A 16240-nucleotide genomic window follows, 5' to 3' on the forward strand; every position below is an offset into this window, starting at 1 on the left:
GAGAAACACAGACAAAGGCACCCAGATATGGAAAATCTGACAATACAAAAATTAAGAAAGAAAAGGGGGAATACAGAACCGAGAATTAGTAAGGTAGAAGTTAAACAAACAGAAACTGAAGTTATGGAATACCTGTGAAGTGAAGGATTTAGTGTTAAAACCCAACACAGGTAATGTCACAGCATGATGGAACAATGAGTCCCTAAATTAAGGAGAAACAGGTAGAGAGGGAGACATCTAAAGAAGAAATATGGACACAGGAAAGAAAAAGAAAACTGACATGGTGCAGTATTTATGCAAGGTAGAAAGGAAAACTGATCAATACAAAAAAGCAGTACCAAAGATACTTGAAAAGAAATACAGGCAAAGGCACCCAGATATGGAAAGAGTTCACAATACAAAAAATATGAAAACAAAGATGGAAAGTAGAAAAGAGAGGAAGGAGTTCAAATGTACAGGACATGCAATGGGATGAAGTAACGGCAAGAGAAACTGAAACCAAATTTAAGAAAAGCTCCTAATTAGAAAACCCCAGGTCCAGATGCAATACCTAACTTCTACCTACAAGTATTAACATCTTTACACAATGATTTAGGCCCGAGTATGAATAACTTACATATGTATCCTGACCAAACACTAACTTGGTTAACAGTGGGAAAAACAATGCTTCTAATTAAGAGTGAACCTGTAAGCTATCCTAAAAACTATAGACCAATAACTTTCCTTCTGATGATGTACAAACTATATCTTGGAATTAATGCAGACAGAGTTTATAGTTATTTAGAAGAAAACTCAATCATGGCAGTAGAATAAAAGGGTAACAAAAGAAAATCATATGGAACAAAGGATCATTTGTTGATAATACAACCATAATGGAGAATTGTATAAAGGGGAAGAATCTAAGTCTGACATGGATAGGTTATAAAAACAGCTTTTAACAGCATCCCCCGTTCATGAATAAAAGAGTCCTTATAGATGTATAAGATACATGTTATACTGATTAGTTTACATTATGGTGACCCTGAAACAGTGACAGACCACACTCCATGTAGGTTTACTGACAGGATAGAGCTTGGAAGTGGGTGACATGATGGTAATGAGGAGGCTGGACATCCTATATATCCAGGAGATAAGATGGAAGAGCAGTGCAACAAAGACACTTGGCTTGGGATACACAGTCTACTACTGAGGAACAGGACAGACTAGATATAGTGTGGGAATTGTGGTGATGGAGAGGCTTCAGAAGACAGTGAGGGATGCCACCAGAATTAGTGACAGACTCATGGCAATCAGACTCCAGCCTAATGACAGAACAGCTTTCATAATACCAGCTTATGCCCCATGGGAGGGTTGTGATGGTGAGGAAGAGTGCATTCAGACAACAGTTGCTGAACCTAATATATAAAGCAGGACAACATGAATTAGTGTTGACAATGAGTGACCTGAATGCATATAGCGGGATGGACAAAACAGGTTATGAGGGCTGCCTGAGTCTACATGGGTGGGACAATAGGAATAAAGGACAGGCCATTCTGCAAATGGCTTCATAGCAGCCAACACATGGTTCAGAAAGACAGTCACAAGATTACATACAAGAGTGGCCAACATGCAATTCAGGTAGACTTCCTCCTGTTAAGGAAAGGGCACTGGGGTACACTCAGTGATTGCAAAGTCATCCTCAGTGAAACAGTTGGTCCACAGCATAAACCACTGATTTCCACAATCAGCTCTAAGCAGTGGTCAGAGAATGCTCTAACTAAGGTCAACAGAGACCAGGCTGAAATCCTGGAAGTTGACTGTAGAGAAAGCACAACAGTTCAAAGAATAACTCAGAGCTCTAGCACTTCAAGAAGAAGAGAAAATAGGTGGAGATGAAGAAGAATGACAGCATCTCAAAATAACGTGTGAGGACTACACAACAGATATGCAGCTGAGCCTGGTAGGAAAATAAAGGTAAATAAAGAAAGCTGGTACTGTAGGGCAATGCAAAAGTCCATGAAGTCATCAAAAGAAAGAAGGAGTGCAGGAAAAAGTGGGAGATAGAATGTCTAAGATGCACCAAGCTAGGAAGGAACACTGGTTGGCTAACAAAGAAGCTAAGAAAAGATTTGCAATAACAAAGAACAAGGCAACAGATGCACTCTACCAACTTCTGGAAAGTGACTCAGTAGATGGCACAAAGAAACTATATAAAGTTACAAGGCAAAGACAGAAACACAAAGGAGATAGTCTAAGGGATGCCAGCAATAACCTGCTTACCAGTCCAGCGTATGACAAGAGAAGGGAAGGAGCCCACCCTAGAAGAAGTAAGAACAGCACTAAGGAAAATTATGTCAGGGAAAGCAGCAGGCTCAGATGAGGTCACAGCAGATATGATCACGATGCTGGCTGAGATAAGGAAGAAATGACTTCTGAGGGTAGCACAACAGTATGGAGAAAGGCATATTCCAGATGACTGGATAATAAGCACAGTAGTGTCAGTGTTCAAGAACAAAGGGGACATTCACAACTCTGGGCAGTATTGTGATAGCAAACTCCTATCACACTGAAATAAAGTTCAGGAGAGTTTGACTGATAAATGAATGCACAAAGTAAAATGGGAAATGAGCAGTTCAGATTCAGATCAGGATGCAGCACAACTGACCCAATGTTTGCAGTGATACAGATACTTGAGAAGAAGCTAGAAATGAGGAAAGAGTCCAACTGAGCATTTCTAGACTTGGAGAAAGCATATAACAAGGTCCCAAGAAAGCTGAAGCTGATTTGGGCAGTTATGCAGTGGCTTGAAGTACAAACAGTGTTTGGCCTCACAGAGAGGTTCTCTGTGGGAGTTGGTGTGCATCAGGGTTTAGCATTGAGTCCACAGCTGTTCATACTGGTGATGGACTACATTAGCAAACAGGTCAGGACAGATCAATAAAGTTGCTTTATGCAGACAAAATGGTATTAGAGGCAGAATCAGAGCATGAACTTCAGCAAAGGATAGGGGAATGAGATGCAAAATGTATGACACTTAGTACAGATAAGATAGTTACAATGGCAGCAAATGGGAAAATCAGAAGAAGCCGAGAACTGAGATAGAATGGAAAATAGTGGAACAGCTTAAAGTATCTGGGAGGGGTTGTTGAGAAAAAGGGATGTCTGAATTAGGAGGTCAAAGCTAGAATCAGAGGGGCTGCAGCCAAATGGCACAGAGTATCAGGTCTAGTGTATGCCAGAATGCCAAAGAAGCTTAAAGGTAAAGTGTACAAAACAGTGGTATGACCAGTACTACTGTATGGTACAGAAACTTGGTCAGTAAAGGCACAGCAGTTGAGGAAACTACAGATGATGGAGATGAAGTGTTTGAGATGGTTGACAGGATGCACACTGTGGTGCAGATAAAGAAATGAGATAGCAGCAGAAGCCAAAGTAGTTCCAATTGCAGAAAAGATCAAAGAAAACAGATTACAGTGGTTTGGGCACATGTGCAGAAAAGCAGAAGACAATCTGGGGAATAAGATTTGGGACAGACTGGAAGAAGGCAAGAAGAAACAAGGGTATACAGCAAGGAAGTGAATGGTCTGTGTGAGAGAAGGCCTGCAACAGTCAGACATGAGCACCAAAGAAGTTAGGAGAGTGACACTGAATAGGATGAGGACGTGACAATTGACATGACACCCCAACCCCATGCAGAAAATGGGTGGTTGGTGATGATGAGATGAGTACAGAACTGCCAAATAAAACTGTGCAGAAGTCTGAGGCACAATTATCTTTAATACAGAAAATAGCACAAAAGTGAAAAAGAGAAAAATAAAAACAAATATTTAATTAAAATTAAATGAATAAAATAAATAGATGATTACAAGTTGGAATAGCTCATTGAATCTGTACAGACCACAAGGTGAATGAATGGAGATATAGCTGTTTGTCAGTTGATAAAATTACATCAACATAGGCTCCTCCTCCGGGCTGGCAAATCTTTTCCATATTTCTATGAAGGGATTAGCCAGTCATATCATTAACTTGAAATCATTCATCAAAGCAGTACTTTGCTTTGCAGTTAAGTTGTCATTCTTTGAAATGTCAAGCTTTGCCCATAATAACAGGCATGTTTATCAGTATGAGTAGACACACACACACACACACACACACACACACACACACACACACACACACACACACACACACACACACACACACAAAACAAAGACAAGAAAATAAAATAAACAAAAGGAGCAAAGTAGACAGTTTAGTCTTTGTAAATGTTTACCAGGAATGTCTTACCTCCACCTGGGCTGTGTGCTCATCGTAGTAGCACAGGGGGTCTTCTTCTTCTTCCACAACAGGGGTGGTGGACTGTAGTATCTGTGTCAATGGCCTGTTACTTAGATTCAGCTAAAAGAATAACAACCATAAAAGTGTAAGGAGATTAACTTGTCATGTTCTTACGCTGCATAATTACAAGACTGCTTCTACACAAAACCCATAGTTATATCATGCAGCTGTTTTTAAAATAAATATCTTAACATTGAATCCAAACAGTTTAATATAAAATGTGCGCTGAATTTAAGGGCATCTTAAATGAAATACACACCTTTGAGCCAGATAAGTACTGTAACTCAGAACACCCATTTATGTCATTTGCCTATTTAAATATGAATCAACAATTTCAGAATAAGAATTTTTAGCATAAAATTCAAGTTAGTTGAGACTATGACTCTTTTAATGCTGAATGTCTGAGTATCACTTGACAAATCTCTTTTGGTTATGTGTCTGCTTTGCTGTAGTTAACCTACATATATTTTGTACTCCACAGATGGCACGTCTGAGAATACTGAAGATGAGCTAAAAGAAACAAACCTATATTTACAAGCAGTAAATATAGGTGTATCCCACATAAAAGTACAGAGACAGCTGTACATAAAATGAAAGACATTTTAACATTATATAAATTAAAATGTGAAAACTAACAAAAATATTTTGTGCCAACTAATAGACACACTTCTGTTTTATTTTAGTCATATTAAACGAGTCTGTTCTTTACAAATTTAAAAGCACAGCTGTGTGAGATACTCACTGTAACAGAAGAAGAAAATCAATTAACTGGTTCATTGATGTGGGAGATTATTAACAAGACTGGGATTTAGATAAAAGCAGATGTCAGTCCCTCAAACTATATTGATCTTTTTAGCAGCTAGATGTACTGAGAGGGCCGTTCAATTTTTATACCATAGTCATTACAGGAAGTCAGGCAATAAGGATAAAAGTATCACAACCAATAAGATATTCTTTGTTCTTTTTTGTTGTATTAGAAGTGCCAGACAAAAGAATACTACTAAAAATGCTTACAGAACCATACTACTAAAAATGCTTACAGAACTATACTACTAAAAATGCTTAAAGAACCATACTACTAAAAATGCTTAAAGAACTATACTACTAAAAATGCTTAAAGAACTATACTACTAAAAATGCTTACAGAACCGTACTACTAAAAATGCTTACAGAACTATACTACTAAAAATGCTTAAAGAACAATACTACTAAAAATGCTTACAGAACCATACTACTAAAAATGCTTACAGAACCATACTACTAAAAATGCTTAAAGAACAATACTACTAAAAATGCTTACAGAACCATACTACTAAAAATGCTTAAAGAACAATACTACTAAAAATGCTTACAGAACCATACTACTAAAAATGCTTACAGAACCATACTACTAAAAATGCTTAAAGAACAATACTACTAAAAATGCTTAAAGAACCATACTACTAAAAATGCTTACAGAACCATACTACTAAAAATGTTTACAGAACTATACTACTAAAAATGCTTATAGAACCATACTACTAAAAATGCTTACAGAACCATACTACTAAAAATGCTTACAGAACAATACTACTAAAAATGCTTACAGAACCATACTACTAAAAATGCTTAAAGAACAATACTACTAAAAATGCTTACAGAACCATACTACTAAAAATGCTTAAAGAACAATACTACTAAAAATGCTTACAGAACCATACTACTAAAAATGCTTACAGAACCATACTACTAAAAATGCTTACAGAACCATACTACTAAAAATGTTTACAGAACTATACTACTAAAAATGCTTATAGAACCATACTACTAAAAATGCTTACAGAACCATACTACTAAAAATGCTTACAGAACTATACTACTAAAAATGCTTAAAGAACCATACTACTAAAAATGCTTACAGAACTATACTACTAAAAATGCTTATAGAACTATACTGCAACTAATATTAAATGAGTAATGTGGAAAACATAAAATAAATTACCAGCACTTGTAATGATTGCAAGTGATACAGAAAGTACAGCTGTGTAGCCCGCACTTACCATAACAGTAGATGCTCGATTAAATGACTGTTAGAGCAGCCTTAGCTATACAGGTTAAATCCTGCCAAAGATAAAATGGCTAGCCAGTCTTTTGAAGGCTTTCACCCCCTACACATACATCCAGGTTGCTGTGAACTCGACCTCCTGTGTGGAGAAAACAGCAACTTGGGCACCATAAAGCTTCAGAATTTTCTTAGCAGCAGAAAAAGGGAAGCTACTCCCTGAAAAACATAAAGGAAGAATATGGAACTGCTATAATAAAAGTATATACAATTCAGGGGGAGGGTGCAACTACTGCAGCAGTGATTTAATCGAACAGCTACTATTCTGGTAACTGTAACTTAAGACAACTGAACTATGCAAATCATAAATCACTGCTGCAGCAGCCTTAGCTAAATGGGTAGATACCATAGTTTATTCCACCTGGGAGAAAGACAGATTATGATGCTGGAGTCCCTGTAGAATGGTCCTAACAAAGCCTGTTACAGACCTGGAAAAGGAATCCAGTTTGTAGTTCTTTGTGAAAGAATGTACAAAGGACCAAGTAGCTGCCTCTAGAATACTTCTACAGTCCATTCCTTTCCAATAAGACAAGGGTCTCACAGTGTGTGTCTTGACCCTGCCTGGAAATGTTTTACCATGATGGGAACAAAAAAGCAATAGCAAGGGACAACCATCTAGAAATACACTGTTTGACATGGGTTGCTATCCCTTCTTTGTCCCATCATATGAGACAAACAGCTGTTCAAATGTCCTAAAACACATAGTTCTGTGAAGATAATACCTGAGTTGCCTGCGCACTTCCAGAGTATGAAGAATCCTCCTCTCCTAATTTTAATTTCAGGAAAGGATATAGGGAGCTTGCTGGTTTATTTAAAATAAACTATAAAACTACTTCTGGCATGTATTAGGGATTTGCTCTTAAAGTAACCCTATCGCTATAGAAAAACAGATAGGGTTCACTCATCATAACAGCTTGTAACTCAGATACTCTTCTAACAGATGCTAGAGCAACCAGTGGCACAGAAGTAATGAACCAAATGTCGATCTGATGAGCTGGTTCAAAGGACGACATAGTTAACTTTTCCAGCACAAAGTTAAGATCCCATCAAAGTGCCACCTGTTTCCTAGATGGTCTTAGATGCAAAATCCCTTTCAAAAACATCCTGACCAAACTATAAGAAGAAAGTGGAGGATCCAAGGACAGACATTCTGAAATGGCCTACAGATGAAACTTCATAAGATGAGTAAGATAGGCTAGAGGATAGTAACTTACACTAATATTTTAGCACCAGTGGTTTATAATCCCTGGTCGTGCCCTAGTTATGAGGGGTATCAAACCTCTTCCACTTACTAACAAAAGATTTCCTAGCAGCAGGTTTTCTTGTCTCCTTTAGTACCTGCTGCTCATCCTCAGAAACAAGGTGCCTAAAAGGTATCAAAACTGAATCCTACAAGCAGGCAGATGTAGTAATTTCAGACTGGAGTGTATCAAACTCCCCTTATCTTGTGTGAGTAGATCCAATCTATGAGGAAGCTTGTGGTAAGTGTACTTGGACAATTCCATAAGAAGACAGAACCCAAATACAACGTACCTAACACTTTAGTCATAGGTGACTCTATAGTCAGGCACACTGATGTCCCACTCACCAGGCTAAACAAGGAGAAGGTTACTGTCAGCTGTCTGTCGGGGTGCCAGGATCCGCCACATAATGCATGCACTCAAGTCACTCCACAACAAGTACAAATATGACTCTGTCATTGTCCATGTTGGAGTGAATAATTTGAGATGTACCTCCCTGGACTACATGAAAAGAGACATGGAAGAGCTCTCGGATCATGTGGCCCAGGCAGGTATGACCCTAGCCCTGAGTAGCATCCTGCCTTTGCCCAGAATTATACCACAATATAAGGACAAAATTACTGACTTCAACAATTGGCTAAGCTTCTGGTGTCTTTCAAAGGGGATCCAGTATCTGTCTGCCTGGGACGACATGATTGACAGACCATGACGCTTTGCCAGAAATGGTCTGCACCTGTCGCCCCTGGGATTCAGGTTACTGGCTAAGGCTCTTGCCACCCCTATAGTGCCTTTTTTAGGCAAAGTTCAAAGGACAAAACCACCATCATAACAGGTACAAGCATGCAAATTCTGAAGGCAATGCTACTCAATGCTAGAAGTCTAAACCTCAAAATGCACTCTCTTGAGGCACTCCTAAAAATGGAGAACATCGATATCTGTGCAGTAACTGAGACCTGGTTCAAGGCTCCAGAGAGCACCCTTGCAATACCAGGCTACAAAGCTTACCACACTTTTCAGCCACCAAACCAGGACCAAAACACTAAAGGTGGAGGAGTGTCCATATTCACCAAGGATATTCACACCACCAAGCTAGTTGCCCAACATAATGCATCTGAAATTCTCCAGGTACAACTAACACTAGGTAAGACTGCAATCGAAATTGTAGTTTGCTACAAATCCCCCACCATGCCCCAAGATTCTCACTACACCTTTCTAAACATACTGGAAAATATTAAGATACAACCAAACACCCTAATACTGGGTGATTTAAACTACCCTGCCATTAACTAGGAAAACTACTCATGTACCAACACCTTTTCCCAATGGTTCTTGGAATTCATAAGTTCCAATGCCCTGGATCAACTAGATGGGAAATCGATGCTCCACACCTATGGTCACCCCCTTGTTGGTCAGGTCTGACCATAAGCTAATCACCCTTAACATCCCACCACCCCACCCCACCCAGTAAGGAAACCTCCATAAAAAACTTCTCCAAAGCCAACTTCATGCTACTCAAGTCAGAAGTGACAAACTTCATGACACCCATGCAGACGGGAACTGAAAGTTTGACTGCTGAATCCTACACTACGGCACTGTACGAGCACATCCACTCATGCATGAATTGTGCCATCCCAAATAGAACCAAGATGTTCTCCTCCAAAAAAGGAAGCCAATCTGGTGGTCCCCTGCCATAAACAAACTTTACAACAAAAGGAATAAACTGTTGCAGAAAACAGGAAAATCCTAGGATGCAAAATACTCCCTTACCAGCCTCAGTAAGAAGCTGAGATCCCTCATAAAACCTCCAAAGCTAGTTACAAAAATAAAATTGCCAAAGATTCCAAAGACAACCACAAGGCATTCTATAACTATGTCAAGAATCTAAATGGCAATGCTCAGATCTGCTCTGAGCTACAACAGAATGGCATTAAATATACTGATCCCAAGGATATTGCCAATATCCTGGCAGATCAATTCAGTGCCAATTTCACCCCACCCACAACCTAAACGGCCCATCCCAATACCAGAAGATTGCCAAATTCCAGTAATAACAGCTACACAGGTAAAAAACACACTCTCCAAAGCTAAGAATACAGCATCCATGGGACCAGATGACATCCCGGGCTGTGTACTACATGAACTACAAAATGAACTGGCACCTCACCTAAGTGTCATGTTTAATCATAGCCTCATCTCAGGCTTTGTGCCCACTGAGTGGCACACAGCTACAGTTATCCCACTCCACAAGGGGGGATCCACCTTGGATCCCAGGAACTACCACCCCATCAGTCTGACGAGCCTTATCTGCAAGGCCATGGAACTTATAAACAAAGACATTGGCAACCTTCAAACACTGGACCCCACCCAGTTTAGGTTTGTGAAGGGCCGATCTTGTCTCCTGAACCTGACTGACTTCTTCAAATCAGTCTCCAGAGCCGTGGATGAGGGTAAGGCGGTCCACACAGCCTATCTGGACCTCACCAAGGCCTTTGACACCATCCCCCACTCTGGAATCATAGACTTACTAAGCTGGGCATTACTCCCTATGTCACTCGATGGGTTGCCAACTGGCTTACTGACAGAACCCACACTGTAAAAGTAGCCGACTCCAAATCCAGCTCCAGACAAGTGACAAGTGGAGTACCTCAGGGTTCAGTCCTGGGACCGCTCTTGTTTGGCATCTACTTCTCTGAAGTACAGGCCAACACTAAGTGACTCTGGCTATCAAAGTTCACAGATGTCTGCAAACTGGGAGCCATTATTGAATCCCCAAATGATGTGGATACAGAAACAGATGCTTGGTGCCAGAGCCATGGGCTGAAGCTCAATGCCAAGAAATGTATAGTTACCCCCATTGGGAAAAAACATGTACCCGTGAATTACCACATAGGTGGCAGTACACTAAACACCAAAGTGTGATAAGAGACTTAGGGACACAGGTGGACAGTGGTCTCACCTTCGATAACCACATCACCACAACAGTCAAGAAATTCTTCTATGTGACACACCTCATCACTGAGGGCTTTTCATCCAGAAAAAAAGGAGATCATTGTCCCACTGTACTCATCCCTCATTAGACTCATTATAGAATACAACACCCCGTTTGGTATGTACCTGTCAAGACATCTGCAACAACTGGAAAGGCCGCAGAAATACCTCACTAAAAGAATCACAGGCCTAAAGCAGATGCCATTCACTAACTGCCTTAAAAAACTTCAGCTATACTCTGTCGCATATTGTCTACTCAGAAGCGATCTCTGCTTAACATACAAGGCCATGTCAAACCCAGAGCCGGTGGACATGCCACACTTAAAGAAATCCCAATCCCTCAGAGCCACATGCTCCAGGGATCTAAACCTTGTCATCACAATAAACAAAACATGCTGGACGGATAGGTTCCTGACCCAAAGACTCCCCAGACTCTGGAATAGACTGCCCATACATGTCAAGCAGAGCACCTCTTTGGCCCTCTTCAAAAGGAACCTTGACGATTGGATGGGAGAAAGGAAATTCATCCCGGGGATCACGTCAGTTGCTCTGCTAGACAGGGACCAGGGAAGTAAATAGTGTGGGAAGAAATAGCCAGGGAATTGTTATGGCTAGGCTTGTATAGGCCCTAGGGCCGATAGCTTAGTACCAACCTATGAACCCTGCAGCCTGTGCCAAAAAAAGTTACTACAATGATCTTTGGAAAATACTTCTGATTTTTTGAATGATGCTGCATATCAATGGAAAGAGTATAAATGCTTAAAATAATGTTCCCGTCCAAAGGAATGAAAATGCATCTGCTTTCCAGCGTTATTTAAAAGGACTCTAGGAACAAATTCCAAAACCCACAGAATGAAAAAGCATATTTATTTCATCATGTCTTGATGTTTCCTACATTTTAACACCACTTTTGGACTTTGTATACATTTTTTAATCTAATTCCAGAGTCTGCCCACATGGGGTCAGGCATCTTGATTTTTGGTCTACCTCTAGGTATCCCACAATGCAGTGTTTGATTTAAAATATTACAAACTCCTATGTTATCCACTGGATAGCAAACTGGTTCACTGACAGAATTCAGTCTGTTAGTGTTGCAGGCAGGCACACACTCAACTAAAAGAGTAGTTACCAGTGGTGTCCTTCACTAATTAGTCTTAGAACTACTCCTCTTTGGTATCTACTTCTCTAAAATTAAAGCAGACACAAATGGATGAAATTTGCTAATGATTGCAAACTCAGCACCGTCATAAATACCCCAGATGACCTATGTATTCACCATAAGTGTCTAATTCATGTTAACAACTGATTCTTGGATCTTAGCTTCAAACTAAATACCCAAAAAACACAGCACTGTGTCCTTTGACAAACCTGGGCACTCATGTTCCTATCACTGAGACAATACCCACATGAAAGTCAACTCAGTCACTATGGAATTGGGGATGTTCCTTGACAAATGAACTTGTCCTTTGACCACCATGTAACCCCTGCTGTTAGGAAATCATTTCATATAGCCAGACGAATCACCAAGGGGCATATCGTCTAAATACACGGAAGTAACTGTCTCTCCTCACATCCGCACCTTTCAGACCAATAACAGAATATACTGCTCCCTCTGGTACGTGCTTAGCTAGGTTCATAATAAGGTGGGCAATGTAGAGGTCTTCCTCAGTCTTGCCTATGGTTAATTGCACCTGGATTGACCCACCGCAAAAAACTGCAGTGTTTCCTTACCAAAAAAATCAAAGGCATGTCTTCCTTGAGTTATCCTGACTGCTTTATAGGTTCATAGGTGAATTTTAGGCTAACTGCCCTGAATGGCCATTTTAAGCCTAGTGAATATCCTGAGGGCAGAATTAAACCCTGCATTTTGTGTCTATGAGGTGAAAAGCTTAATAATTATACCAACCCCCTCCCGCCAGCTTTCTCACTCTCTTCCATTTCCTACTGACTACTGAGAGAAGATCTTTGCCTTGCCAACAGAGCCTGCAAATATCCAGTTCTATGTAACCTCCTATACATCCACAAAACTAATACCACCCTAAACACCCATTCAAGAGACTGAAACTTCCACCAAAACATAAAATGGACCTTCTGACATGATGGATATCTTTCTCAGAGAGTACCCCTTTTTATGAAACAGACTCCCGTTAGAGGTAAAGCAGATTAGATCCACATTTTTTTTTTAAGAATGATCTGGATAACTGGATGCAGAATTGTACTTGCATCCTGGTTTAGCCTCTCTAGCCCTTATGGAAGGAGAATAAACTAAGTCAGGATATGGCATTAATTAATGTACTGGTAATTTAGTAGGCTCATTGTTTTAGTCTACACATGGTACTTACCATAATGCCAGATCCATGTCATCTTCTTCTGTCTGGCTCAACATAAATTTATTTTAGACCACTATTGTCTGGACCAGGACTCTTTGACTACCTACACACACACACACACACACACACACACACACACACACACACACACACACACACACACACACTTTTTCCATCTGCTACTGCTGTAACTTGCATTACTGAAGCCCATTTTCTAAGACATAAGTAAAACACTTTTTTATTTTAATAAATCAGTCTGTGTACTAAACTGAGTGAATTCATCTGGCCTGGAACTTGTGGTGTGAGGTCTGGTTTGTTCTACAGTGTAGTGCTTTATCTTAGCATAAGAATATGGGACAAAGACAAAAAGAACCAGAGACATATTTTAACTATTGCTCTTATGTACTTAAAAAGCTGCTAGAATAACAGGCTTTGCATTATCATGCGGATATGAAGAAGCAGTAACTCCATGAAAGCGCTCATCCCTCTTTTTAAATAAAGAATCTACACAGGACTTTTTGGCCTTTATTCAGCTCTATTGGTTTGCTCACATTTTGTTTCTCTTATCTTGATCTAAAATATCCTTTCAAATCAGGTAATCCTAAACCACACTGTTTGTTGGAAATGTGTGTGTGTATATATATATATATATATATATATATATATATATATATATATATATATATATATATATATATATAAAACAAAAGGAACTAAAACATGTTCAGTGCTTGTAATCAAAGACATTTTAATGCAGAATAGGCTAAAAATGAAAAAAAATTTACCCAACAAAAAGTTAGCCACCAAAGAGATGGTGACTCTGCTTCTCATTCATTTGCAACAAAGCTCATAAAGAGACTTTGCCAGTGAAACATTTTCCAATGTTCCAAATGAAAATGCTTGAGAGACAGAAAAAAGTACAGGAACTGAACAGAAGAATCAGGAGTACCTTGGACTTAAACCAGAGTCTAGTGTTGGGAGATGGAGATTAACAGGAAGACAACCAGCAACATCAAAACTAGTGAATAAATATGAGATTATAAAGTAATAATCACATTTGTGAAATATGGCTTTGCAAGAAAAGGTGTCTGAAAGACTAGACTTTTGTTGATTTCATTAAACTTATGGGTGGACTATAAAGCATATACCCCACCTTATGTCATTAATGTTTAGAAGGACATGAAAAGGGAAAAAATTAACTGTAAGTAATTTTTTTATTCATATAAGTATTTGTATAAAACATTTCATGATATAAACTGCACATTATATAATAAAGCAGTTTTGTGTAATACATAGTCAGGGGTATCTTAAATGTGGGGGGTAAGGGTATGTAAATCTTTTCAGTGATTATTGTATGTGATAAAGATATTAATGTAAACAAGCACTTTTTTAGTTTTAAGAAATATAGGTGTTACAGTGTAACAAGAGAAGAAAGGCTGGACAAAAGCAAGTTTAAGTTAATGTGCTCTACTCGTCGGCTGCTGGAGTGGGGGGGGTGGTGTGTAAAAGTGCGCTGATTATATTTTAAGTAGAGTTGAGATATTTTTCTCATTCCTGCATAGGTTTATGTCTGGATGAATGCCCTTGGCTTGGTATAAAAATAAGTGTTTTCTGTAAGCAAGTAAGCTTAAAAAATAAGACAAAAATAAATGCCATGAGAAGTGCTAAGTTTCATGCATATGCAATTATATTTGCTTGCTTTTTTTCCTCTTTTAGCAAAGGTTCAGTGTGAGTCAAGAGGTCTGCAGCTAACGGCAGTTATACATTCTGTTCTTTTGTTTCCATGGAGATGAGCTGACTGCAAGTAATCTTTTTTCTAAATTTTATTAATTGAAACAGACTTACAATATCTACCTATAAAGGAAAAAGGAAGATTCATTTTTTACATAACAATAGGCATTTTTCAAATCATTAAAAACTGAACTTCAAAAATAATCTTGAGAGTTCTGAACATTGTTTGCTGAGGGGAAATGAAAATGTTATAAGTGCAAGAGCAGGCAGGTCAGTAAAAAATGTTTGACATTATTGAAAGTGAATATGAGATAGCAGCTTCCCTAGCAGTCTTTATATTTTAATACATTTGATAGAATAATGTATAACTTGGTTTTATTTAAAGACAGCCAGTGCACCTTTTTTCATAGGACTAAAAGTTAATGTTAAAATACATTAATTCATAGTTAATGAATAGGAAAATATGACATTTTTTAAATTGCTCATGACTTTAATTATTCTATAAGATATCTGAATTGGTTAAGTTTTAAAAATGAAGGAATGTTAAAATACATTAATTCATAGTTAATGAATAGGAAAATATGACATTTTTTTTAAATTGCTCATATAACTTTTATAATTATTCTATAAGATATCTGAATTGGTTAAGTTATAAAAATGAAGGAAGACTGTTTTCAAAAATTTAAAGGAATGTTAATCATGGTAATGCATTTTTAAACTTAACAGTATGCACCCAAGGAATTTGAAGGAAAATATTGCTTATGGACAGATACTGAGGGGTAATAAACACATTATAAGTGGTAAGGATTTTTTTTTTTTACTGAGGCCACTTTGATGAAAAAAAAGTTTTAAAATGAGAGATTATTCTGAAAAATAAGAGAAAGAGCTTTAAATCACGTGAATGAAAAAGGATATGATGATTTCAATATTCCAACAGATGGCAATGGTGGAAAGGTACTACATGGTGATAAATTGAGCAATACTACTTCAATATACTTTAAATTAATTAAGAATAAAGAATATTGTAATTGAAAATTGAAAGTTATTTAAAGAGTTTCCTAATATAATGAATGTAATACATGATAAACTGATGATAAACTGTTTTGTGTGACTATGAGAAGCATAATTTGTATTCATATTTAAATAAGGAACTGACATCAAGAAGTAATATACAAAAGAAAGAGACATACATGTTACAACTCTAACTACTTTAGATATATCCAAGTCACCAAACACAAACTGTTAAACAATGAAACACCACTTGGATCACTGTGGACCGTGACACAAAAACAACTTGAATAACCACTTAATTGAAAAAATTTATTCGTCAGTTAACTGCTTTTGTTCTCCAAAAAATGGAACTTCATCAGAACTAAACAATAAAACCCATTCATTATTTTATATGATTGAAACACCAATCAATTAAAAAACATCACATGATCTATCCATAAATTTAAATGAATGCATATGGTTGAATACAAAACTAAAGACAAAATACCTTATTAAACTAATAAAAACATTGATAAAAACAT

The 16240-nt window shown here is 38.1% G+C and overlaps 1 protein-coding gene across 1 annotated transcript in view; it reads right to left on the reverse strand.

The window, feature by feature from the left end:
- ITPR3 (inositol 1,4,5-trisphosphate receptor type 3) overlaps positions 1–16240 on the reverse strand; it is a 2403054-nt gene that overhangs the window by 373713 nt on the left and 2013101 nt on the right. Inside the window, exon 47 of the mRNA XM_044076491.1 lies at positions 4267–4377. Within this exon, the coding sequence (XP_043932426.1) occupies positions 4267–4377 (111 nt within the window). The remainder of the gene's footprint in view (positions 1–4266; positions 4378–16240) is intronic.

The sequence above is a fragment of the Protopterus annectens genome, chromosome 7.part0 (assembly GCF_019279795.1).
Source record: "Protopterus annectens isolate FY-2018-M chromosome 7.part0, PAN1.0, whole genome shotgun sequence".
NCBI lineage: Eukaryota > Metazoa > Chordata > Ceratodontiformes > Protopteridae > Protopterus > Protopterus annectens.